Raw genomic sequence first — 27,664 nt, 5'->3', positions numbered from 1 at the left:
GGGTATGAGTGTGATTATCCAACCAGCAATTGGAATGGTTGAAATTTTCTGAGATTCCCATTTGGAACTTGCCTGAATGTTCGTGGGGTCTTTGAAGGACTCGTCACAGGCTGTGGGCAGCATCTCACTGATCCATTCTTCCAGCTCCTCAAGGTCACGATAGAATTGTTTCAGGTCAGCGTAGTCCCCAAGCCTTCCCCGTTCAGCAAGCAGTTGTTCTTTTAGAGCCTTCCATCTGGAGGATGGGGCCATGTCAATCTTCTCTACCCGCTACCCTTACCTTCTCCATATACATTAAAATTTCCACTTTCCAACCTTTCCTTTCTCCTTTCACATAGTCTCACTGTTTTCAGACCTAAAATACAGTGAGGTAATGTGTAAAGCACCTTCCTTATCTTTCCTTCTAGAAGTTTAGCTCAGAAAGCTTCCAAGAAACACATCTAGATAGGCAGTAAAGAGAGGACTTGGTTTCTCTTCCTGCAGCAAGTCTGACCTGCTGAGCACTTGCTGGAGCCGAGCAGCAATCTCTTTCTTGGCATAGTGGTCGTTGTCTATGAGCCGAGCAGCAAAGAGTTCCAGGTCGCTGATCTTCCCTTCCTGGATGAAGGAAAGTGAAAGAGCCCAGAGGCTTGGATTAGGTCCTTGGTATAGTCTCAGACTTCTTCCTAGAGATAAACACATGCACGTTTGTGTGTGTCTGTGTGTGTGTGTGTGTGTGTGTGTGTGTGTGTGTGTGTGTGTGTGTGAGAGAGAGAGAGAGAGAGAGAGAGAGAGAGAGAGAGAGAGAGAGAGAGAGAGAGAGAGAGAAAGGCTAATCTTTACTTTTTAAACTGACAGGATTTAGAATCACATGGGAACAAATTTCCGGTCACATCTGTGAGGGATTTTCTAGATTAGGCTAATAAAGGTGGGTAGAGCCACCCTACATCAGAGCGGCACCATTCTATGGACTGGAACCTGGACTGTGTAAAAAGAGAAAGCTAGCTGTACATTCAGTATTCGCCTCCCTCTGTTTCCTCACTGTTGAGCTGCTTCAAGCTCCTGCTGCTATTTCTCCCTACCACGATGGACCATCACCCAGAAGTGACAGATGAAATAAACCCTTCCTCCCTCAGTGACTTCTGTGGAGTGTTTGCCAGCAATGCAAAGGTAACTAGTATAGTAGCTTCAGGGGACAGATCCAGCACCAAGGAGTAAATGCCTGACAAGCAGAGGACCATAGTGAGATAGTTCTGAGGTCTCTGTGGAAGAGGTGTTTCTCATGGCTACTGAACAGTGATCTCTGCGTTTGGTAGGGTGTTGACGTGGCATGTAAAGTCATATTTGGTACTAAAACCTGAACTTCAGACTGGTAGACTTAAAGCAAGAAAGTCAGATTTCCACATGTGATTTGTCAAGTTGCCCTGCCTGCCCCAGAGTAGCCCGTAAGAAGCAAATGTGAATCAAACTACTTAGAAATCATAAAGCTAATAACTGTGTGGGATAACTGCTATTGTCACTCGTAGTTACAGTGGAACTTTTATGTATGTCATCACCTGTGTGGCGATCGCTTTGTCTAAATCATCACGCTTCTTCATCAAAGCCTGTAGACTGTCCATGGAGTCCTTGTCATCTGACCTCAGGGAATTCTCACGTGCCACCATCCAGCTCTCAATCTGTTCACAGTTTCCTCGGAACAACTGTGGGGGAGGAAATTAGACGTGTATGATATGTTCATCTGATGAACTGAGGAAATGACCTTAGCCCCTCTAATGGTGATGACACACGGAATTCTTCCAGGCTACTTACATTCATGTGAGAAGCATCATGTACAATGAATTGTGAACACACTGAAACTTATTCTTTCCTGTGAACACACTTCATGCTTTTTATAACTCTGTTAATTTGGGAATGCTATCTCCCTTCGTAGATACTGACTAGTTCTTTCGTTTTCTTTCTTTTTATTTGTTTCTTTTTTGAGATAAGGTTGCATGTGACCCAGGTTAACTTTTAACTCAATATGGAGCTGAGAATGACCTTGATCTCCTGATCCTCCTGCTTATACCTCCCAAATGTTGGCATTATAGGTATGTACCACCATGCCTTTCTTTTGACATTGTACTTCTTTAAAATCTTGAAGATTACCCATAGATGTTCTGTGTGGCATTCTCACAGTCTTCCCTCAAAGCTGTAATCACTTCTTGCTCATTAGCCTCAAAGCATGAATACACTTTATTTTATTAATTATTATTTCTTACAGGAGAAGTATCTGTACTCCATGTATAACTTCACTATTTGTATAAAGAAACACTACCTTATTAATCTTTGAGGACAAGGTCTTTCACACAGTATGTTCTCAATGAAAATAAACCCTCCAATCTGTAAATGCAAATCACTTCATAGAGGACTGACCAACATCTTGAGTTTGTCTTTTATCACGTGGATTCAAGTACATTTTATCACAGGAACACAACTGTGCTCTGTATACAACACAGAACTGTGCCAAATAATTCAGAGATGGTCACAGTTCATAAATCATGATGCATTGAGTGGGTATAATAAGCATGTGGAATTATTTGCAGGAGCAGAGTGGAGCTAAACCTCAGCTATTGAGAATGACAGTACCTGCAGTTCTAGGCATTGGTCCAGCATCTTCTTGCGCCTTTCCCAATCGTTCTCCAAATCATTTCTCTTTCCTTTAACAGCTAGAAGCTTATCTTCAATGTCAGGGCTATTATAGTGCCCACTGCCTATAAGTTCTGTGCCAAAGTCTTCTAAAGCCTGGAAGGCAGGGGCCTCTGCTTGCATATCAGCATGGTGCTCCTATGGGAACAGGAGGGAAATGACCAGTGAGAAAAACCCTGTAGAATGCCTTTAAATGTGGGAAGGTATCCTATCAAGTGATCAGTGGCTTTAGATTTTGTAGGCATACCTGATGTCGCTCCAGCAAGATCTCTGTGCCAGTTAAGTCCTCTGCCAGTTCTGGTGACGATATCATGACACCAATAGCTTTCATCCAGTTCTCTAGATCACTATAGAAACAGACATGTTGGGATTGGCATTTGGGTATCTGTATTCTTCTCTGTCTCTTCAGCAGAAAGAAAACCTGCATCCCTCAAAACTCCTGACAAAGCACATTCTATGTGTGTGTGTGTGTGTGTGTGTGTGTGTGTGTGTGTGTGTGTATTTACATGTGGGAATCTTAGGTGACTGTTCTGTAAGACCCTCCACTCCTTAAAGCATCTATGTTTTCTGGCTTGAAATGTCTATTCCAACATTGTTGTGATTACTAGAGATGAGACTGAGATATAGTGTAGCCTTTCAAATCAAGCAGCAAATAGCACTTGTACCCGGACGGTCCCATGGGCCTCTACTCAGGATGATATATGGGAAGTATGGGCAGTGCATTTCCTGCTTGCTTGGAGTCCGCATCTTCAGCTTTACCTGGCCTTGCTGAGAAACTGGTAGAACTTTTGGGCCTCGTTCAGGCTCTCTCTGCGATCCATTGTAAGCTCTTGCAGGACATCCCAGGCCTCATTCAGGTCTGTTCGCTGCCTCAGCAAGTCTTCAGTGGCATCTGGATGGGACACACTGAGCCGTTCTGCCGTCTCTCCCAATACGGTAACCTGGGGAAATGCAAGGGTACTAATTTACATGACAGTTATTTGAAGAGGTCAAATATTACTTTATTATTCTTTTAACAATAACTTTTAGGGACAAGTGGTTAAATAATTCTGCTGCCTAGTGACAACATCAATGTGGACACCCAAAGGCCCCAATTCTTCATGGGAGGCTCTTCTTTGTGCTCTGCACGATAATGTCCAACTCTAGGTTGCTTTCCATGTCTCTGGGAAGTCCCAGGTTTCCTTGTTGAGCATTGGGGTAGCATTGAACTGATTTAATTTCTGAGCATAGGCATGACCATCATTCATATGGATGTTTGCTTGTTCTGCTGAGCCAGTGGTCGTCAACTACTTGACACAATTCTGATCCCTTGACACGCTCTAAAGATGCAAAGATAAGATGCTCAGACAGAAGAATTTCAATATTTGTTTCCCCATGTTAATGGTAATGGAAGTATGACCTTTTAGTGGTCTTGTCTTCAGGATAGAGTATAAGAATGGGTATGATGCAAAATAAAGAGATATACAGGAATGAGAGATAGGACAAAAGAGCCAAAGAAGGGGACATTATTATTGGCATGAAAAAGGACATAGTGCTGAGACGGCTTGGGAGCACAGCTTACCTTTTCTCCCAGGGGAATGGTGTCTCTCTCAAAGGCCTCGTGCTGCCGCTGCAGGGCCTGGACACCGAGCAGGTCTGAGCCTGGGTCTGCAACGCTGAGGGCATGACACTTTTTTTCAATCTGCTCCTTGATGTCATCTGCTTCTCTGGTACACAAAAGAGTGACAAGGTTAGAAGTGGTGGCGTGCACCTGGGGGCCAGGCTCACAAAGAAGTCATCACTACCATCACCACCCCGTCCAACATCATCTCCATCCTTTGTGACGCGGTGAACTCTGAGATTCCTTAAATCTTCACAAAGCCCAGAAACATAGAAACTACTACCATTTCTAATACATACATTGCTTCTAGTTCAGGAATATAATTAAGGCTATTCATGCTTCACAATTGATTAACCTATCATAGCAATAGATATAAACTAGGGCTGGAGAGGTGGCTAAGCAGTTAAGGCGCATGCCTGTGAAGCCTAAGGACTCACATTAAATTCTCCAGGTCCCACGTAATCCAGATGCACATGGCAGCACATGTGTCTGGAGTTCGTTTGCAGTGGCTAGAGACCTTAGAGTGCACATTCTCTCTCTCTCTCTCTCTCTCCCTCTCTCTGTCTCAAATAAATAAGTAAACAAATGAGAAATAAAGAAAAACAAAAGGAATAGATATAAACTAGAAGACTGTCTCTTTACCAGGAAGAAGGATTACATTATTCCCTAAGATTTTACCATGGTAACTGGACTATGGTGCTATGAGAGTGTCTAAAGTTGCAGCACTTTTGAGGGTTAAATGTTTACCTATGAAACATCTCGACAGCATGGGCACTACTTAGCAGCTGATGCTGCTCATCTGCCAGCCGTTGCAAGGAATCCCAGCGGGTATTCAGTTCCTAAAAGGAGACACATCAGACTATTCAGAGAGCAAGCTCAGATAGTTTAGGGGTTTGTTTCACTGGTTGGGATGGAAACTACTGCTTTCCTATCATCTTGAGGAAGTTCATAGCTCCACTTCTTTCTTGGGCAGCCCGAGCAGCAAGGACAGGGGATTCCTTTCCTCTCAAACTTATGTTCCAGGGAGAACCGTAAGCTGTAGGGTATTATTATATGCTTTGTGACAATTATGTGACTGCTAATAACTTTATAGTTAGAAGCTCACACATTTCTCTAGGCAAACAGTAGTGTTCTGCATTGTAACTTGAATAGAGATAGAGGCCTCTCGGAATCCTACTTTCCATGTACATGCCTTCTCCTTTCTATTCCATGACAGCCACCACATGATAGAGGAGATGAAATCTTCCTCACTATTTTATGATGACCCAGATATAAAGACTGGACTTGCCATAAACACTTACTGGAGTTTTTGTTTTTATAGATCCATGGCCCCAGACACAATTTAGGTAACAAATCCCCTTTTTCATCTCTACAGATGATGGGAAATACTCTTAAAGTTTCTCTTTCTTTATGTTTATCAAAACCTATCTTGGGCTGGAGAGATGGTTTAGTGATAAAGGTGCCTAAGGACCCAGGTTTGACTCCCCAGTACCCATGTAAGACATGCACAAAGTGGCAGACACATCTGGAGTTCATTTGCAGTGGCTGAAGGCCCTGGCATGCCCATTCTCTGTCTGTGTCTCTCTCTTTTGTTCTCCAATCAATAAGTAAGTAAAATATTAAAAAAAACACTTATCTCATCCAAAAAGTTCTTTGGTTTAAGGAAGACACTCAGTAAACAATCTGCTTAGATTATATTTATTTAGAATTCAACCTCTGACATGACACTGTGGCATGACATGTTAATCTACAGATGTGTTATATGCATTTGTAACTACCCTAGCATACATGTAGCTTATGGGCTGCAGGTAGAATATTCCTGACTTAGATGATTGGAATGGGTGGACACCTGACACTATTATCTTTGGCCTTTCTTTTTGTTTTGGTTTTTCGAGGTAGGGTCACACTCTAGCTCAGGCTGACCTGGAATTCACTATGTAGTGTCAGGGTGGCCTCAAACTCACAGCGATCCTCCTACCTCTGCCTCCCAAGTGCTGGGATTAAAGGCGAGCGCCACCACGCCCGGCCTCTTTTTGGCCTTTCTGATTGCCAGTTTCATTTTCCTGCCTTTACATCATGCATCATTGTTGGTCTGTAGAATATGACGTTGAGTCTACTGAGTAAGTGGAAAACTCGGAATCCTAACCTGATTGTGAGCAGGCATGGAGGGCACCCCAGTTACCTGGCGGATGTGAGCTCCTTCTGGGGTCAGAAGGTCTTCAAACAGCAGGTCATCAGCCACCTTGTTGATGTCATTCAGCCGGGGCTTGTTGTTCTTCAAGTCCTGGGAAGAACATTGGCCCAAAGCAGGGTAAATCCTCTTCTCAAAAATCTTCCGTACTTACCTGTCCCTCTGGGTCTACATTGAGCTAAGTGTTATTAAAAAAAAAAAAATTCCAACTTCACTTGCAAAACACAAGTTGCTCTCTTCTTATCTGCCATGTAAAGAGCGCATGGAAACACCCTGGCATCCAGTAGCCATTCAAAACTTGTCAGAAAGCTGCTATTTACCTATTCATTTTATTATAGTTCTTAAAATATTTCCATGCATCGAGTTATGCTATCATAAAATTTTCCACCTAAGGTGTATATAGTTATATGTATTTTGTCACACACAGATTTTGGAGCGGAGGGAATACGAGCTGAAAAGGTGCATTGACTAGTTCCCGATGTATTTGCCTTCTATGTATTTACAATAACATTGTCCAGAGAAGAACATGGACTGTGGAACTCTCACTTACTTTGGGGAGGATATTTAACAAGTATAACATAAACCAGTCACATAGGAGGAGATACGAGATAAGGAAGCTATAGCAACTCTCAAAATGATGTCGAGAAAAAGTTCTTTCTTACTTACCCTTTGGAACTCATCAAACTTTTTCTGGAGCTCCCAAACATCGTCTAGCTCCACCCCAGTGTTCTCTGCCTTCTTGTCCTGGATCCAGTCCAGCATGTCTCCTGCCTCATAGGCCAGCAGAAACTCATTATAACGTTGCAGTAGACGACGTCTGCGTTCCTCTGCTCGATCTAGGAGGGAGTGGTACCTGGGTGGAGGGATTAAGAATGTGGAAAGAATGAGATAAAAGTTGAAGAAATCAAAGAGTATAGGCAGGTTGAGGGTAGTAGAGGACGAAAGGGACAAAAAAGAAAGGCAGAGCAAATAAAAATGAGGCCACTAAAGGGAGGACTAAAGTTAGAAGAAAAAGACATGAAGAACAAGGAGAGCATTACAAGTGTCAGTGACCCAAGACAACCATATTTTCTTTTCTTTCTTTCTTTCTTTTTTTTTTTTTTTTTTTTTTTTTGTGGTAGGGTCTCACTGTAGTGTAGGCTGACCTGGAATTCACTATGTAGTCTCAGGCTGGCCTTGAACTTACAATGATCCTCCTACTTCTGCCTGGGAAGTAATGAGATTAAAGGTGTGTGCCACCACTCCTGGCTGAGTGACCTAAGCTCTATTCTATATGAGAAAATTTTTTACATGCTAACTAGCACCTGAATATGGAAACAGTAAGCAATATTTCTAAGGATGTATAGAGACGTTTTAATAACCTTAAAGGAACATTGGCCAGAAAGTCAGAAGACATGACTGTATTAAGTGTCTTATCTTAAAGCAACTGCTATTTGCTTTCTTCCTATCCAAGCCTAACTATTTTGAGGGCCTGGAGTTAACTTGAGGTTCTTAAAATATGTGAATTTGAATCTCTTTTAGATTTAAAAGGTGCAGAGTTATGAGAAAAAGAGGGTTTTATTTTATTTATTTAGTTAGTTTTGTTTTTAGAGGTAGGATCTTGTTCTAGCCCAGGCTGACCTGGAATTCACTAAATAGTCTCAGGGAACTCACAGTGATCACCTACCTCTGCCTTCTGAGTGCTGGGATTAAAGGCGTGCACCACCACACCAGGCAACAGTGTTTTATTTATTTATTTGAGAGACAGAGAGAGAGAAATGAGCACATCAGGGCCTCTAGCCACTGCAAATGAATTCCAGATGCATGTGACACCTTGTGCATATGGCTTACATGGGCCCTGGGGAATTGAACTTGGTTCCCTTGGCTTTGCAGGCAAATATCTTAACTGCTAAGCCATATCCCCAGCCTCCCTCCAAAGATGCTTTCAATTAACAGGATATATTTAGCCAAACACCCCATAGTATCCCCCCACCAACAGAATTTATACCACCAAGACCTCTACCCCTCCCCTGCAGAACTTACAGGTCTTCAATATTCTGCTGGCGTTGGGCAATATTGGCTGGTTCTTCCCTCTTCCGCTGAGGGAGTCCCGGGAGCTCATCATGGGCCAGTTTCCTGACATAAACTGCTGGGACAAAGCCCTGGTGATCATCAGCTTCGACCTTCCACCAGTCCTGATGGGAGAACAGGGTCCCATTACTTCCTTAGCCCTTGGAAAATCTACAGACAGGAGATGTTTCAACTCCCCTAAGAGTCTTCAGGCTCAGGCTGGCAGAGAAGCTGACCATCACTAACAGGGAGCATGTACTGTCCACATGTGATAGAAAGGACACTGAGTCATTACAAGTTTGCAGGAGGTAGCCCCTAAAATCAACTAATCTTATATTTGATGTCTAATTCTTAATTTTGGGGCAGTGAGTTCAAACACCAAAAATGGGGCACTTTAGCCCTCAGGAACCGAGGTGGGCTTCTTGGGGATGGGATCTTTGTGGGATATTTCCTCCTAAGATAATAAGAATTTTCAATTACCTAGGAATTTATTAATGTAAATATTTTATTTCTGAGTTATGTACTGATCCCTCTGAGGTACATTTTCTCCAAGAACAATGCTAGGCAGAAAAAGAGGGACTGTCATTCAGCATATTTAATACTGAATCCACTTGCCTCTTTCAAACATTCACTTACCTTCTGGAAGAGTTACAGTAATCAAAATTTTTTCCTTAAAAAGAACTTTTTGAGATTAACTAGGTACTAGAATATAAAAAAATAATTCATTTCTTATTTTAACCACATTAAAAACCACAGCAATTGTTTCCACAGGTACATAAAGAAAACAAAGCTGGGCATGGTGGTGCATGCCTTTAATCCCAGCACTCAACAAACAGAGGTAGGAGGATCACCATGAGTACAAGGCCACCCTGAGACTACATAGTAAATTTCAGGTCAGCCTGGGATAGATTAATAACCTACCTCAAAAAAACCAAAACAACAACAACAAAAAGCCTAAAATTCTTTTGAGATAACTATTTCTGTCTTTTTCCTTCACAAATTGGAGTCTCCCTGGAGTGCCCATTCTCTCTCTCTCTCATAAATACATAAATAAATAAATAAATAAATAAATAAATATTAAAAAAGAAATTGGGGATTAGGGTCTCCCTATAGTGCCCAGAGTTGCCTCCAAATCCTGGGCTCAAGTGATCCTTCTGTCTAAGCCTCTCAAGTAGCCAGGACTATAAATATGCACTACTGTGCTCCCTCATAAACACTTGTCTTCTTTTATGCGGCTCCTCCTAACCCAAAACATTGTTATTTCACTAGGAATACTGGCACAGGAGCGGAAGGAGCAAAGATACAGAAAGAAAGGGATAATTTTGTCCTATAAATATATTACAAAATTACTGCTCATACTTTACATGTCAGTGGGTTTATTACCTAACTTCTGTGATTCTTCATTTCTTTAATGGTTAAATTATAATCAGATTGACCACACACACACACACACACACACACACACACACACACACATTCATATATCCATACATATTCATATAACTAGAGAAACAGATAATGTTTGGCAAATTATAAATTATTTATGAGATAAGAGATTAAATGCTTGAGTTGCCATGCTGTAGAACATCCTGGAGTTTAAAGAAGTTTCTAGTTAAAGGAAAAGCCACCTTGTTGATGGAACTGAGCAGAATTAAGACGTCGTTCTTCTTCATGGACACTTCTCTGCGGCTGCGAGCCTGGAAGTCATACAAAGCTATGACTCTCGATTCCTGAGCAGCCTCATCCACAGGTGTAGCTTGCTGTTGCTGGGAGACACAGACGAACCAGAAAGCAGATGTCAGGTATGCCTTGGAAATCTCCCCCTGAATAGCTTATCGGTGGTAGGCAGCTCCTGGGGCCTCACAGGAGGGGTAAACCCTGGCTGGAACCTCTCTATGTCTATCGGATATCTATCTCATGGTGGTCTTCAGAGACACTGTGTCACTGAAACACCTACCAGGGGACTGGCAGGTTATCAAGTATGCAGATAGTCAGGAAGTAACTGTGTGCTCTCGGAGATATCATATGCTCTTAGCCACTGGTCTTAAAGTAGAAGGGGTTACATACTTGTTGTAGAAGCTCCAAATGGATTATGCATAACATTGAAGGAAATGATTTAAGAGCAAGAAAGTCCCACCATCTGTCATCACTTTTCCCTTTCTGTGGACCTCTACTAACAATTCTCCCCACCTGTTTGCTTTTGATTCATTTTGTTAAGGAATCGTGAGCTTTCTATCTGAGAGATTGGTAATCTATAACACAGAAAAGGGACAGAATTTTAAAAGTAGAGGATAGGGGCTGCAGCAATAGCTCAGTGGTTAAAGACAATTGCTTGCAAAGCCTGCTGGCCTGCATTCAATTTCCTACTGTCTGGGTAAAGCCAGATGGGCATCTGTGTGCATTGGCAAGAGACCCTGCTGTATCCATGCACGTTCTTGCACGCGCATGCAGGCACACACATAGAAATAAATAAATGAATAAATGTACAACTTCAGTGTCTCTGCAGTGAGGAATGTGACTCCTGTCATCACGATGTCCTTCTTACCTGGCAGGCTGCTGCCTGATCCCGCAGAGCTTTTATACTGTTCCCAAATGCGTTGAGATCCACTAGAAAGGCCTCGTGTTTCTTGAGAAGAGCCTAGATGTATTGATGACAACAGCATCAGAGCACATACATGAGGACCCCCCAGCATGGCATGGGAGTTCTTGAGCTACTATCATTTTGGATTATGATTGCCTTAAAAACCCAGTAAGGGAGTCGGGCATGGTGGTGCCACCTTTAATCCCAGCACTCAGGAGGGAGAAGCAGGAGGATTGCTGTTGAGTTTGAGGCCAGCCTGAAACTACACAGTGAATTCCAGATCAGCCTGTGCTAGATTAGACACTACCTCAAACAAACAAACAAACAAACAAACAAACAAACAAACAAAAAACAAAACAATACAGTAAGGAACTGGAGAGATTGCTTAATGGTTAAGGCGCTTGTCTGTGAAGCCTTAGGACCCATGTGTGACTCCCCAGATCCCATGTAAGCTAGACACACAGGTGACACCTGTGAAAGGCCATGCATATGCACCAGGTGTCACATGTGCCTGGAGTTTGATGGCAGTGGTTGGAAGCCCTGGCATGCCGATCCTCTCTCTCTCATAGAAAAACTTGGTAAGAACCACTTTTTATGAACAAAATTCCTTTTAACCTGCCATTTGCACAACTCCTGAAAAATCCCAGTTAAAGAAAGAATAATAATTTGCAGCATATTTATTCAAACCAAAGTTAGTTAAAACATACACATGTTTTAACAGGCAAATGTGATATTGGGAAGAGGGAGCTATAATTATTTACTTTGTGGGATTAACTTAAGCAAAGCTTTAAATGCACATCTCAGTTATTTCTACCGCTTAGGGCTTGTGAAATTCCACACCAGCTTCTCCCACAGGTCAGGGAAGATGATAAAGAAGTGGGTATAAAGGTGATTATGATGTTAAGGTCCTTCTTGCCCCAACATGTATCTCTCATTTTACTTTGCCTGTCTTCAAACCATGGTTATTTATAAAAGCCCAAGGTTATTCTCAAAAGTTCACGTTGGGGCCAAGACAGGGGCAGATATTTGGTCACACGCCCTGGATTGAGACGCTGTTTAACATGCCTGTGAATCTGTGAGATTAGGGAAAATGTGACACATCTTTAGGGAGCCCTATTCACTCTCACACTATCCCCGCCAAGGAAGGTTAATGGCGGCCACTACTGAAACTTCAGAGAACAGTAGAGTCACTATCTAAACAAGCCTCACATTAGCAATTCTGTTATACTGAGTGAATATTCTGCAGACAATGTTCCTCCCGCCCAATCTCACCCCGGCTGCTTCTTCGTCAGCCCCGTAGTTTGTATTGTCCGCAATGGGTTCCTTCTCCCGGATCCATGCTTCTGCTTCATGAAGGTCTGCCAGGTACTGCTGGAACTGGACACTGGCTTCAAGATCATTCTGCCGCCTCATAGCTCGAGCATGGAGAGACTCCATGTTATTGTTCAAACTCTGCACTCTAGAGGCTATTTCTTCTGCAGCAAAGTGGCCTGTGGAGCATTTAGAGACCAAGTGAGTATGAGCCATAGTAGTGTCTGCCACAGTGTAGTTCTCAGCCAAGCTGAGAGAAGAGCGTGGGGCTTCATTGAGTCTGGGTTGCACTGTGGGTCCTGGAGATTCAGAATATCTAAGGGGGATTAAGCAGCAATAGGTGCTAACGAAGGTAAACATGTATATGTGGTGATGAATGGGATGGTGCTGTCTGAGATAATATAGACCCCAAAACAAAACACCCATGTTTGCTTTATACTCAAGTTATCAAAAAGGGGTTCTCTCTAGATTTAACTAAAAATCAGCAGATATACATGTCTTCTTTTAAGTGATTTATTATAAGAATTGCTGCTGACACTTAAAAAAAAAAACACCTAGGAAACAGGACAAAATGCAATGTACAATGATTTCTATACTATTAAGAAGAGGCTAGGCAGGGCCAGAGATGAGTTACATCCTGATGATTGCTTATAACCTATGCCCTGGGCAGGAGCTGGAGGGCCAACCCATGTTAACCCCAGCAGTCATAGAGAGTTGAAGTGACAGAGGTCAGAGATAGAGGAAGACAAGATAAGTAGAATCTGTGAAGCAGAGAACAAAAGAGAAGGATGCTTCGTGGAGTTGGAATTTCAGAGATACACAGGGAGATGGCTTAGACTATCTGACTGATTATGCATTTGTACACATGGGTAATGAAAGAATGAGTCAAAAATGACGAGACAGCAGCAGTAAAACAATTTCTAGGGTTCATGTAAATCTGGAACTAGTTCAAACTGCCACTCAGTAAAGTGGAGATATGTCATAACACATGAAATAGTAGCTTTAGAAGAATAGCTTCTTAGTATTACACTAATCTCTAAATCAATCTCAGGCTGAAATCTGCCGGAACAATCATAATGTAGATTCACGAGCCCGATGGTTGCCACGGCTGACAAAACCGAGAGTGAAAAAGAGCAAGCTCAACTGAGGAAAACAAGGCATGACGGTGACACCCAGAAGACAGGTAGAAATGACAGCAGACTTCTCAGCATCTGCAAAGTCCTGAGAGAAAGAAACTGCTTACAAATGTATGAAAACGAAAGTCACATCATTGAAGACATTTAGATGAGTGAACATAGCTGGTCTTCACTGTGAGGACCCTTAGAGGATATCCATCAAGCCGAAAGAAGGCCCATAAAAACAAGGCCCATACAAATGCCCATTTGCACAACGCTGTGAAAGACACTAGGAAAGTAAGTATATGAATAATTTTTTTCATTTCTTAATCTTATTTAAAGCTAGTTGACCACTAAAGCAAAAAATTATGTCAAAACACTGCAGAGCTGGGGGTGGTGGTGTATGCCTTTAATCCCAGCGCTCAGGAGACAGAGGTAGGAGGATCATGGTGAGACTGAGACCGCCCTGAAACTCCATAGTGAATTCCAGGTTAGCCTGGGCTAGAGTGAAATCCTATCTAGAACCCCCCCCAAAAATGCAGAATTTATAATGCATATAAAATTAACATGTGTAATATACATAGTGTAACAGTTGAAAGAGGAACTGGAAGTATATATTTAAGAATCTTACAGTACACAGAAAATTATATGACACTATTCAAAATTAAACTATCCTAAATTAAAGATTTATGTTTTAAATCCTAAAAAAGTAGAACCCAAGGTCCTGCTCTTAGAAATCTTGCGCAACTCTAAACAAACTTGAGTGCCTTTATAAATATTTACATTATGAAACATCAAGATTTTTAAAAATGTTTTTATTTTTTTTCTGAGGCTGGGTATGGTGGTGCATTCCTTTAATTCCAGAACTCAGGAGGCAGTCGTGAGTTTGAGGTCAGCCTGAAACTACATAGTAAATTCCAGGTCAGCCTGGGATAGAGTGAGACTCTACTTCAAAAATAAAAACAATAAAATTGTGAGGAAACCATAGTATATAAATATATATTATATTATATATTTGAGCAATGTAAGTTCTGGAAACTTTAACATATGATAATAAATTAGTAAGTATGAAAAAGACAAATAATGCCTTAGCATTATGAAAATACTTTGATAAACAATTAGAAACCATTGCACTAGAATAAACATATGCTCACACAAAACAGTTGTAACTAGCATGCCAAAATGGAAATAAAATTGACTCATAATAAATGTACTACTAATCCAAAGAAGGCAGACACTGATGGGCATAGAGAAAAGCAATGTAGAGATTGGATTTAACTTCTACCATGTTTGTAACTCATTAAGTATATGTGACTTAAACTTCAATTAAAATGTAAAATTGGATAAAATGAGCAAGGTTTAACTGCATGTTTTCTATAGGAAACCAGCTTTAAATACCAAGAAATAGAATACCAGCAAAAAGATGGAAAAACATATACCATGAAAAACTAATTAGAGGTCAATTGAAGTGTTTTTATAAAAGGAACACAAAGGAGATTTCAGAACAAGGAATATCACCAAGAATAAAGAGGAATGCTTCATAACATAAACTTTTAAATTCACCATAAAATGTAATAATCTCAAATACATATGCACATAATGATAGATCTTCAAAATACATAAAACCAAGACTAATAGATGTGTAAGGAGAAATATAACAAGTCCACACAAACATTCCGAGATTTAGAAAAACAAAAGTTAAGTTTCTATAATAATGTTAGATTCAAAACAAACAAACAAGCAAGCAAAAACAAGAAAAGGAAAAGAATTTCACTGGTTGGGATAATGCAACTGGGATCTGAACTTTTTCTCAGCAAACTGCATTTTTACCTATTTTTTTAAAAGCTGGATACTGACAGGCAGAAATTGATTCTTCAGGCATCAGAGAAGGAAAATCTCAGTGTAAATCTACATTTTTCCACCGCTGCTCAAATGTGAGCAGTGTATTGAAAGAGTGCAGTTTTCTTGGTATAGGAGATCGAGACAAGACTCATCGAAGCTCCATAAAGTAATAAATTTAGAGAAATGACACCTTTTATTTTTACCATATTAATAAAAGACCCCGAAAACCCAAGTCTTCACGTATCTTGAAAACTCCAACATGGGAAAGAAGCTTGTCATGTTTTGAGAGGATTTGAACCTTGGGCTTTTGAGTACTAGAATTTCTCCAAAGAATCACATTGAAAATTAGAATTAAATAGTTTTGGCTTTCCAATAAACAGGACTAAACGATGAAAGTAGGAGAGTTCCATTATTGGTATATGCAAATAAATCTGAGGACTCATCTCTCAGTAGAGCTCAAAGGGCACTTGTTCATTAGTGACTGGGAATTTTTAGGTACTGGCTATTTTTAGACAGCCTTAAAGACCTAAGATGGCCCAGACTTCTTCCCAGGGGTCTGACACGTTAGGTTTGGGTAGCCCATCCCGAATCACGCATACCGTCCTCTACCATTTTGTTTCCCCTCTCCGTGATCACTTTGATGCGGGGCTCATGGCTCGCAATGTCTGCCAGGATGACTTCGTGTCTGTTCAGGAGATTCTTGGCCACAACCAAGTCCTTGCCTACAAAGAAAAGTCATTTCAAAGTTTGGGATTACCCTTGCTGTTGTGGAACAGTTTATAGACCATGCTTTGTGTGTTGCTGAATAATATCACACACATATGACTATTGAGAATTTTCTCTACCTTCCCTCTCTGCCTCTTCACCACGCTTTATCGCTCTTCACTCCAAAAAGTCTTTCCCTGCATTTCTCCAGAGCCTCAGGGGTTTGTGGGATGGTTTCCCAGAAGAACCCCCCAATTGTCATTGTCAAGCCCCTCATAAATATTCCCAACACTTGTGCATCAAGTTGCATAGCATTTGTATGTGTGTTTTCTGTTCATTACTGCCACCATTCTGGTACTGATACTTGTGAGCTAATACTGTTTTTTAAAAATAAGAAAATTGTGTATCTACTACTACACCCTTCATCTTTGTGACAGATAGGTCATGTAAATTTTAAATGCTCCCTGAAGCACATGAGTGTTTGGTCAAGAGCTTTCACAATAACTTAAGGTTTAGATCAAGTAGCAAATAATAGCTGAGCACTCTAGATCTTCCTAGAGGCCCTGTGTGGATTCTATCATTAATGTCTCATTTTATGAGGCGAATCCAAGGGCACAATTTTGAAATATTCCAACTCTGATGGAGGTGTGAGCAAATTTTCATAAGTGTGGAGTGGAACTGCTGAGAGAAGTTGTCTCCCTTCAGTATTGTGTTTCCGATCTCTCAACCTTCCAGCCTTGGTCCTCTTGGTCTGTGCACACTCTACTAACCAAGGTAGGTGGAAGCAGCAGAAGGCTCTGTCTCTTGGATCCAGGCCTCCTCATCCTCCGAGTCTCTGCATATCTGCTGCAGACGGAGCAGGTCAATGAGTTTCTTCTTCCTGGTGGCCAGAGGCTCCTTCAGGGCTTCAAACCTGGACACCAAGGACTCCTGCCTTGCCCGTATGTCCCCAGAGTCAGGATGGCCTATTTCTTCAAAGTGTGTAGCCAGGTCTGTGAGGGTGTCCACCTGATCCTGAAAGAGAAATGGAGTGTGTTAGCAAATACTATCGTTCATTAGGAAGGAATGGGTCTTCCATGTTCTTGGAGATGCAGGCAGGGGCAGAATTAACTTCCACCTGCACCTGTTAGGACGTCTAATTAAATCAGTAGAGGGAATGAAAGGAGTCATTATATTAAGTATCATCTCATCAAGTTGAGCATTTTAAATTTTTAAATATTTTTATTTATTTACTTGAATAAAGAGAGAAAGGGGGGGGGGGATAACAGAATATGGGCTTGCCAGGGCCTCTTGCTGCTGCAAATAAACTACCAATTTATGCTGTACTTTGTGCATCTAGCTTTACATGGACACTGGGAAATCGAACTTGGGCCAGCAAAGGTTGTAAGCAAGAAGGGCCTATAACCACTGAGCTACCTCCTCAGTCCCAAGAGTCTCTCTGTAGGAAAATATGTTTCCAACCACATTCCGAATATCAAAGGCCTCCAAGTAACTGGCAAAGCAGAGCGACAGTGCTTTGATGGGGAGTGTTCAAAGTGGGGGACCCAAGAACAAAAGTGGGACACCTTTGCATTTTGTGTTCTAATTTCATTTTGTGTTCTAATTTCATTTTGTGTTTTAATTTCATAGTCTTCCTCTCCCTTGGAAATGAGCTGTCCTTGCAAATAAAAATAAAAACCACAGAGGCTGAAGTTTTGTGTGAAACAGCAACAATGCCAAAAAGGTGAAGTGAGATGTTACAAAACAAATGTCAGACCCTCAAAAAGAGAGGAAACAGGATTTGCTTTGACCACATCATGGTTGTCCCCATCTGGACCACGTTAGTGGAGGACAGATGCTGAAAGAGGATCCTGAAGGGTCCTCCTGGAAAGAGAATTCTTATTTCATGCATGTGTGTTGAAATGGGTGATAAGTTCTATCTGCATTAGTGGAACCCCGAATAGTTTGTTTCCCTTCCTTCCTTCCTTCCTTCCTTCCTTCCTTCCTTCCTTCCTTCCTTCCTTCCTTCCTCTATATCTTTCTCTTTCTTTTTCTTTTTTTGAAGGAATATTACACAGGAGAGTTCTCCAAGAATCAGAGGAAGGTCATGTGTTGATTTTACTTATTCTATTTTGTTATCATTTGCTCAGCCTGTAAAAGTTTACTTCTCAATTTGGATCAAAAAGCTGGTGAGCAATAGCCTCATAAAACACATACTCATTTCTCCATAAAGAATTAAAGGATCAGTAATGAATTAAAAGAAAGTCCGTCATTAGTGAAGTGCCCTCATTTCCCAGCACACTTCTGAAAACATCATAGTATAATCGAGTGATTTTCAAATATTGTCCATCTATTGCTCTGTTTGAAACCCCTAATGTAGTGCAAGACACCCCAGACAGGCAGAGAGGGTCAGGATAATTATCATTTGATCGTGGCAAAGCCTGTTCTCCCATGTTGATTGTAGTTTCTCCACTTTTATAACTAAGACATTGTGACAGTAAAATATTGAAGGCATATAATATTGTGCATCTAAAATTTGCTTTGCATGCATCACTTCTCAGTCTGTACTCCTACAAGGGAGAAGCTATCTCTTACTATTAGCTATACTAATTTTTCCAGTGGGATTTCACATATTTCTTTTTTTTCTCTTAATCACATATTTCTTGAGTGTTTACACGTGTTATTCATCCTCTTCAAATAGTCTTTTTTTGTTTACTTTTAAGTAAAAAATAAATTTTGAATGAGATCTTTTCTTTCCCTCTTTCAAAAATCTCTTACAAGTTCTCCATTTCAAAGCTATCTTTGGGTGTTCTCTCTACTTCTAACCTATTACTTTATTTAACACCTTAAGAGGGGCTGGGCAGACTCAGCGGGGAAGAGTGCTTGCTACTATATTCATGAGGACCTGAGTTCAATCCAGAGCACCCACATGAAGAACAAGATGTGGCCATGCACATCTGCAGCCCAGCATTGATGGGGTCAGAGACAGGAGGCTCGCTAGGATTCTGGTCAGTGAGCCTAACTGAAAAGAAAACAAGGAGTTGCAGGTTCAGTGATGGAATCTGTCTAAGGTGGAAGAGTGATACAGGAGGACCTCCTCCTCTGACCTCCACAGGCACACACACCTGCACACACATGTATGCACTGCTTACACACACATATGCATAAACAGTACTATACATACATCAACAAAAAGAAAACCTTACGAAGCAATTCATATGGCCATAATAATGACTTGGATTTTTCTGTTTTATGTAGGTCATTTTAAAATATTTTATTTAGAGCCAGACGTGATGACACCCACCTTTAATCCCAGCACCTGGGAAGCAGAGGGAGGAGGATCACTGTGAGTTCGAGGGCAGTCTGAGACTACATAGTGAATTCCAGGGCAGCCTGAGCTAGAGTGAGGTCCTACCTTGAAATGCTCCCCCCCCCCGGGCAAATCTATTTATTTGCAGGGGGGGGGGGGGCAGGGCCTCCAGCTGCTGCAAATGAACTCCAGATGCGTGTGCTGTCTTGTACATTTGGCTCTGTGTGGGTACTTGGGAATTGAACCCAGGTCATTAGACCTTGTAGGCAAGCACCTACACCACTGAGCAATCTCTTCAGCTCCTTATGTAAGTCTATTTTTTATATTTAACTCAGAGCAACAAGACATCAGCCATTAAAATGTGTATTTTAATACATGTGCATACACCACTTATGTGCACATGTACTATTGTGCACACACAAAAGTTAGGAGCATTTTAAGAATACAGATTAATGGGAACATCTAGGGAATAGCAGTGACACATTTAAACAAAAGCTAGGATTCCTGGGGTAAGAAATTAACTAAGCTGAAAGTATGTGTACATTGATTTCTTCCAAAACTGTAGCATGTATCCGTGCTAGTGGATACATTTAATTTTAAAAACAGTCTAGTGGGTTGTGAGTGGGGATAACCTTGAATCTAGGCTTCTAATATATATATCATCATTTTAACCCTATTTTTAAATTTGTTTGGGAAAGTCATTTTGCATCTGTGGTTTATAATTTTTAAAGCACCGGAAGGATTAAAAGTCTGTTTATAGAATGCCAGAATAGGAATAGATATTTTTTTTTCAAAATCTTATTTTGTAGGTTATCTTATTAGGACAAAAAAGGTAGTGTGTAAATGATCACGCAGTAAATAAAGAGTAAGTTTTTCACAAAACCTAGGTTTCTGCTTTCAGAGAATTAGCATTATATTTAGAAGAGCCACAATAGGCTTACATGAACCGATGAAAGGTGATCAGGTCAGATCAGGGAAGCTATTGGGAATATACAGCTAAACAACAAAATTTTTGAAAAATTTTCATTGGTCTCATATCACTTAATAGTAGTAAGTCCCAATGATGGGTATGCTTGGGTGTGCTCCGAGTGTATGTGTAATTCCTTACAGTGGCAAAAGCACTAGTGGCACACCTGACGAGCAGTCACAGCTGACTCCAAGAGGCCGTGCTTCCTGAGCAGATTCTGAACGTCAGCCAGGCCTTTCCCATAATCCTCAGAGGCAACCTGCCACTCCACCTCCTCGAGCCAGCGCTTCAGGTCTTCTGCATTGTTTTCAAATTGTAGCTGCTGGTTAGCTTCGTGCAGCTGGGTTCCTGGGAGAAGACATTGGGTATAAGACACCAAGAACTATAGCTATCCCCCTGTTCATTGTCATACACCTTCTTTCAATGCACTGATCGTCCAAAGAGAAATCTAGGGTAAGTGTCTCCATGGATCACTGGAGAGGCAGTTACCTTAAATCTGTTGAGTTCTGATTGTTATTTGTGTTTAAATACAGTGGTGTTTTCAAAATAAACACAGTAATAAATTATATTCTCTGGCGAAATGTAATTTTGCTGCATCAGATTTTAGCCATCTTGGGTATCTTTATGTATAACCTGTTACTCTTTATTGTTTTGACCTTTCTTTCAATGGGACTTAAACTCAAGCAACAATAACAGTGGGGTAGGTTCAGTTAGAAATTTTGAAGTTTTTGAATGTGGCTCTCCCCACTCTCTTAGTGACTGTCCTTCATCACAAACCATACCCTATAGCTTCCTTAATGAATCTCACTCGAGATTGATATTGCAACTATTTTCATGATTTCTGCAGAGCAATTACTGTGCTTTCTAATGTGGGAAGTAGTGCTGACATCTCACTGCTGTATTCATGCTGATTTTTAATTTTTTCCTTTAAATCAAATCCAGGATGACATCAAAGTTATCAACATGACGCCTCTGTTTTGCACCCAGGACCTGTCTATAGATGATAGTCATAATTTGGGGCGGGTCACTGACCAAAAAGCTTACAACTTGTGATAATTAATGACAAGTGACTAATTTTCCACAGTGAAAGGTAAGGTGAAATATAAGCAAGAGTAATCATACATTCATATGGAAATTTTGAAAACTTACAGCAGAGCTTGAACAATTTTAGGTAAAAGAAAGAAAATAATTAAACTCCACAAAACCATGAAATAATGTAGGAACATCCATGTGATACCAACAATCTTTCCATGTCAAACCTGTTAATGCCAGTTTTAATGTTACTAGCCATTTATATGTCTACTGACTCATAGAACCACACAGGTAAAATGTAATTGAAGTGGGTTAGTTTTAGATGCAGTCATTGCTGAATTCATGGCTCATGAAAAAGAAACGAAAAAAAGCAGAGGAGACAAAAAATTAGCTTCATCTAAAAACTATGTAGTTGAAGAAAATATTTTAAAAATTGATATGTAGTATGATGAACTTAAAGTAGACTAACATGGTGACCACCAGAGGACACAGGGAAGCATGTGGCAATGATTCCTTCACATGAAGGTCAACAGGTAAGTTCATGATCATAACCATGAAATGTTTGGTAGGCTTTAGAATTTAGGAACTGGCCAGTTACCAACCCCTGTGTCTCTCACCTTTCTGTGCTGTGGCCTCCAGCAACTCCTTCCAGAGCCCATCCACCTCGCTCACACGAGCAGCCACAGCCTCAGAGGCATAGTGATCATCCTCAACCATCTCCTGGCCAGTTTTCTTCAGGTTGTTGAGCATGATCTCATTAGCTGCCAATTCCTCCTCAAATTCCTGCTGCTTTTGAACCCGGCTCTTCAAGTTCTGTATGTCCTGAGACAAGATGATGAAATAAAAGGATCAGCATTTGAACAAGCCCTGTTTCATCATCTAGGAATGGGGAACACCAGCTGTCTGTTTAGTTCCATGACTACAATTCCATAATGCTAACTGCCCATGAGTATATCCAGTGCTCAGAAACCTCGCCAACCTTGTAATCTTCATCATCTGCCAACTTTTTCTTCTTGTTGATCCAGGTTTTCAGGTCATCCGAGTCTTGATACAGTTGTTGCAGCATCAGTGAATCCACCAGCAGCTTGCGCCGAGTGGCAGCCCTGTCTCGCAGAGCGTCCCGGCGGGCCAACAGCTGTAAAAACCATGAGCAAGATCAGTCAGCAGAAACAAACACACGTGATGACTGTCGCCCTGGGCACTCTGCCCCCAGTGCTTTTTCATCTCCCAGTGCACACAGGTCAGTTTAGGCTCAGGGCCTAGGACATACCCCATCTCGGATAGCAGCGATGTTCTCTGAATCGTAGTGGTCATTGTCAATCAGCTTGGTGGCTGTCTCATCTAAGGTCTGAAAAAAAAGTTTTTTGTTCTTTTTTTTTTCCTCAGTGACTGCTGAGTGAGTAACCACAGATAGATCAGCGTTTCCAAAGTAATGTATAACAATGTGGGAGGATGAGTTTGGATTAGAAGACCTAGGTCCTTGTTCTGACTTCTTATTTAAATCAATCTCCAAAATATACCCTTAAGCACATTTACTGTACTACACTGTGCCTTTGTGAGTCTGCAGTGAAGGGGTTTGAATCTCTGGAGAGTTGAATGCAGAGCTTCACCTAGTCTACTGCTATCTTAGTTACTCTCTGGAACTTGTGTTATAGTACTCCAGAAAATTTGTAATATTGTTTAGATATAAATTATGGCCATGGCCATGATACCTAGTTATCAATATGTCTCTGTCCATTTATCTATCGCACATATATCTATAGCTACATATATGTTTCTAGCTATATGAGAGAATGAGTCATAAATTATGGAGCTGAATTTTTTTATCTATATTCATTCATACCAACAAAACTGCTAATGTGCAGAATGGATTAATTGGAATAGGAAAATGATATAAAAATAAATATGGCACAATAAATTTTTTTTTCTCTTCAACACTGTTAACTTTTACCAGTGAATCCTCAGAACAAGTAAGTATATGGCCTCATAAGATGCCATTTGGTGATACTGATGATTATCAGTATTATTCTCTGATAATCAGAGAAGATTCAAAACTGACTTTGTTTGAATGTTGGTGGTGATGATGATGGTGTATGTGTGTGTGTGTGTGTCTGTGTGTGTGCATAAAATCAGTGCCCATTAAAAAGACAAATGAAGACATACATCATATTGGATCCATGATGTCTTCAACAACTTTTGATCTTTGCTTATTTATAAACAAATTTTCTGGATTACTATAATACAAGTTCCAGAGAGTAACTAAGACAGAGTAGACTAAAGTGAAGCATTGTTAGAAAAGAAAACCTTGCATTACCAATATGAATTATAATACGTAGATATACAAAAATCGTGAGAGAATAGACAGTTTTTTAAAATATAGTAGTAGAAAGGAAAATATTTATTCCATATTGAGTATGGACCCAATATTTCATTTATAATTCAGAAAAACTAAAGAGACATCATGAACTTCAGTAGAAGAAATAACGGCCTATAAACTTGAACAAACTTTCTAAATATGCTCTGTAGATCAAAAAACTGATTGATAAAATGGATATTATTATTCTGGATATTTTCTTTTCTTTTTGTATGATAAAACTTTATTAGAGTTTTTTTTAACCTTCACTGTATATGTACATGATATGTTCACAAAATCAAGAGAAAGCTTTTAAAAACACACAAATAGATGTGACCAAAGAAGGGGTGGGGATTTATTAAAAGTGGCCCTCATGCTACTTGTGACAACCACAGGAAGCATCAACCATGGGGCATGTACTGAAGTAATGCATGTAAATAGGAACCAGATGCCCCTCCAGGCTCATTCCTTACTATGATCTTCTCTTCCTGGGCGGTGAAGGCCTCCTCAAAGTCGTCATGTTTCTGAAGAAGGGCTTGTACACCACCCAGTGAGTTTCCCAGGTCCTCATTTTCCAGGAAGGCCTATATAAAACAGAAAGATAAACCTCAGATGTCCTCATTGGTAAGAAAAATTCCTTTTGGAATATCTCAGAGAAAGACAAAAAGGGAAGAGGCAAGGGAATTGGACAACAAGGTGGGAACTGGTGCAAATTAGGATGGTATATACAGATTTATTTAAAACACAATGAGTTTCAAAAGTCCTTCCTAATGGCCATACACAGCTCTCTTGCCACTACCTTTGAATCTGTCCACATGGAATTCTCTCAAGTAAACTCTCAAAACTGTCTCAAAAGGACCACTTACCACCACTAGGAATCTCTTTTCATTACCTTTGTCTGACATCATAATTTTTCTTCTTACCCTTTACCAATTTAATGTTAATTGCATTTGTGTTTAGTGTGCTCAAAAAGCTCTGTGCTCTGTACTCTGTACTTACACATTTTTTTGGAGATAGTGTCTTAATATGAATCTGGGGATGCCCTTGAACTTGTGACCCTCATGCGTCAGCCTCCTGAGTGCTGGAATTATAGGCATAAGCCACTATGACAGTTTGTACCAAAATATTTTTCTATACTTTTTACCAGGAGGGAATAAAAGGGTATTTTTGTTGTTGTTGTTGTTGTCGTTTTGTTTTGTTTTTCAAGGTAGGGTCTTGCTCTATCCCAGGCTGACCTGGAGTTCACTATGTAGTCTCAGGGTGGCCTTTAACTCATGGCAATCCTCCTACCTCTGCCTCCTGAGTTCTGGGATTAAAGGCGTGCGCCACCCTGCCTTGCTGGAATGAAAGGATTTTTATAGGATGGGCTTATCTTTACTTTTGGTCATGGGTCATTCTCCATGCTTTCAAGACAAGATTTGGCCCATTTAAAATTGTGAAGGTTCTGGTGGTTATCATAGTGGTAAAGGATGGACGGAAGAAGTGATATCCAAAGATCAGCTGGATATCTCACATTACCTCCTGTCTGCTCATCCAGCTGTCCACCTGTTCGCTGTCTCGGTAGAAGAGGTGAAAATCCAGACACTGCTGGTACTGATGCTGACGTTTGTCCCATAGTTCTAGCAGAGCAGCCCAGTCATTGGCAAGTGTTGTCATCTTTGGAAAGAAGCAGATAATGTACCCGAAAGGTATTTACTTAATTAATTTTTCTCTACACTTACCTAGCAGCTAATAAGTGAAATGGCTTTTGAAATATACAAAAACAAATGGGAATTGGATATTTTAAAAAATAAGTTTCCAACATCTAAGCACATAATTTAGTATTGGAACGTGGGATACGGGCAATAAAATAGATAGGACATACTTTACATGTAAAAAAGGGAAGAAATGACTAATTAAGATAGGAAGGGCCAGTGAAGTTACTGGAAAGAGTGAGAAATATAGTACCACACAGGGATCCACAAAGCAAGGAGAGAGCTTGAGGACCAAAGAACATAACACCATGAACCAATGATGTGATTGCAACAATGCATACATTTGATAATGCACCATGCTCTAGGGAATTTTACTGCCTAAAAAGGCATTTAATGAAGTTCAAGCTCACACACCCTTAAGATGTCAGATTGAAAAGTTTATGTTTTCTTTTGAAACCAAAGTTTTGACATGTGTATGGTATCTGTGCATACATATGAATTTGTAGGTGTGTGGGTGAACATGTATGTGTGTAGAAGCGGAGACCTAAAGCTGACACTGATTGTCATCATCAGTCATTCTGTACCTTACTTACTTATTTATTTGCTTATTTGTTTATTTATTTATTTATTTATTTTGAGATAGGGTCTCACTCAACCACAGGCTGACCTGGAAACTACTCTGTAGCTCCAAACTGGCCTTTAACCCACATCTGTCTTTCTATCTCTGCCTTCCAAGTACTAGGATTAATGGCATGTGCCACCATGCTTGAACGCACATTACTTTTTGATACAGTTTATCTCGCTGAACCTAGAATTCATGGCAAGCCAGTGAGCTGTGTATTCTGACCAAACATCTACCCAGCCTTATTATATCCATTGCTATTAACTCCATAAATAATGCAGGGCAAAATTTTAGAATCCTAGGGCAATGGCTGTTTTTCAAGAATTTAAGGTTGTTCTGAACAATGAAATATATGTTGTAATGATAATAGAAAATTCTGGAGACCTTCAAAAAAATGGTTACTTTTTTTTTTAACCTCATCCACCATACAGAGTTAAAAGCTGTGCTTTGGAATCAGTAAGATAAAAAGAGGTATACAATTATTTTCATGATTATTGTCCATGGAATATGGAGATTCTGTGACTGAAACAAAATTTATCTAGACTTGAAGGCTATGGGCCCTTGTGATCCAGAGCACTGAGATGATGGCAAACCTGATTCCCTTATCATGGAGTCATAGTGCTGGAAATCTAAGCAACATAGATATGGGAAAATCTGCTTCCCATATTTTTCCAATGAGGTTGTAAAGACAGAGAGCAGAAATGACACAGGTGCCAGACACTGGTTTAGGCACTGTAGGGGACCCAAACTCAGTAAGGCACATACCTTATTGAACTTCAAATCCAGAGGTAAGCATGAGGATGTGATCAAGCAGAGCATAAGTGATGAAAGAAAATGGGCTAAAGGTCTTAAACTAGGTAGTTGTCAGAAAGTGGGTAGAATTAGAGGTTCAAAGGGAAGCAAGCACTTGTGTTCTGAGAACTTCAAGTTGATTCAGTTTGGCTGAAATGTGTGTGCATGATAAGGAGCAGATGAAAGTTGGATGCACATCATTAACATGTTTACATGATTTCTTCCACTTCCCAGTCATAAATTGCCACGTTGGTATAAGAAAGATAAGGAAATACTATTAAAACTAGCATACCTTCTCACGAATTTCATCAGAGGCTTCATGATCGCCATCCAGCAACTCTTGACCAGTTGCATCAGCAGATTGAAATCGGTCATCGTAAGAGTCAATCTCATGCTGTAGCCACAAGACAAAATGTTTCAAATATAACAAGGAATCTTGGGGGTTTCTTGACACCAAAAAAATCCCCCCTTCCTTCCTTCTACTCAGACTTAGCGCTGTACCTTATGCTGTTGGTGCCTGGCTAGCAGGGCCTCCCCACTAGCCACATCAGTGGGCAGCTCATCAGCATTGATGAGAGCATTCTTTTCATTTATCCAGCCAGAGAGTTCATCATAGTCAGACAAGAACCGGTGGTATCTGTTGGAAAGGTAAGGTGAAGTACAGGGCAGAGAAATCATATTTGGAAGAACTGTAAATAAGATAGAGTAGGGTTAAGCTATGACATGTAAGTTCCCCTTTGCCCTAATACCATGCCTCTCCTTTTCCTGTTATGCACAGTTGGTCCCTTTAGGGGTCATAAAGCATTATACCATGCTGTACATCCTGGAATAGATGTATCATTGTCCATGCAGTGCTT

General features: G+C 40.6%; 1 protein-coding gene across 2 annotated transcripts in view; it reads right to left on the bottom strand.

Moving 5' to 3' along the window:
* Spta1 (spectrin alpha, erythrocytic 1) overlaps nt 1–27,664 on the bottom strand; it is a 64,493-nt gene that overhangs the window by 25,698 nt on the left and 11,131 nt on the right. For both annotated transcript variants that reach the window (XM_004671090.2, XM_004671089.2), the window contains exons 9-32: nt 27,309–27,444; nt 27,100–27,201; nt 25,218–25,355; nt 24,173–24,283; nt 22,617–22,694; nt 22,326–22,481; nt 21,964–22,168; nt 20,481–20,662; nt 16,829–17,072; nt 15,953–16,075; nt 12,358–12,575; nt 11,050–11,142; nt 10,133–10,270; nt 8,478–8,629; nt 7,122–7,308; nt 6,447–6,548; nt 5,012–5,103; nt 4,226–4,370; nt 3,424–3,605; nt 2,912–3,011; nt 2,605–2,802; nt 1,536–1,679; nt 494–597; nt 73–235 (exon numbers count right to left, since the gene is read on the bottom strand). In XM_004671090.2, the coding sequence (XP_004671147.2) occupies nt 73–235; nt 494–597; nt 1,536–1,679; nt 2,605–2,802; nt 2,912–3,011; nt 3,424–3,605; nt 4,226–4,370; nt 5,012–5,103; nt 6,447–6,548; nt 7,122–7,308; nt 8,478–8,629; nt 10,133–10,270; nt 11,050–11,142; nt 12,358–12,575; nt 15,953–16,075; nt 16,829–17,072; nt 20,481–20,662; nt 21,964–22,168; nt 22,326–22,481; nt 22,617–22,694; nt 24,173–24,283; nt 25,218–25,355; nt 27,100–27,201; nt 27,309–27,444 (3,493 nt within the window). The remainder of the gene's footprint in view (nt 1–72; nt 236–493; nt 598–1,535; nt 1,680–2,604; nt 2,803–2,911; nt 3,012–3,423; nt 3,606–4,225; nt 4,371–5,011; nt 5,104–6,446; nt 6,549–7,121; nt 7,309–8,477; nt 8,630–10,132; nt 10,271–11,049; nt 11,143–12,357; nt 12,576–15,952; nt 16,076–16,828; nt 17,073–20,480; nt 20,663–21,963; nt 22,169–22,325; nt 22,482–22,616; nt 22,695–24,172; nt 24,284–25,217; nt 25,356–27,099; nt 27,202–27,308; nt 27,445–27,664) is intronic.

This window comes from Jaculus jaculus, chromosome 1, assembly GCF_020740685.1.
Source record: "Jaculus jaculus isolate mJacJac1 chromosome 1, mJacJac1.mat.Y.cur, whole genome shotgun sequence".
Lineage (NCBI taxonomy): Eukaryota > Metazoa > Chordata > Mammalia > Rodentia > Dipodidae > Jaculus > Jaculus jaculus.
Note: the sequence above shows the minus strand (reverse complement) of the source record. Positions and strands in the feature narration are given on the sequence as shown.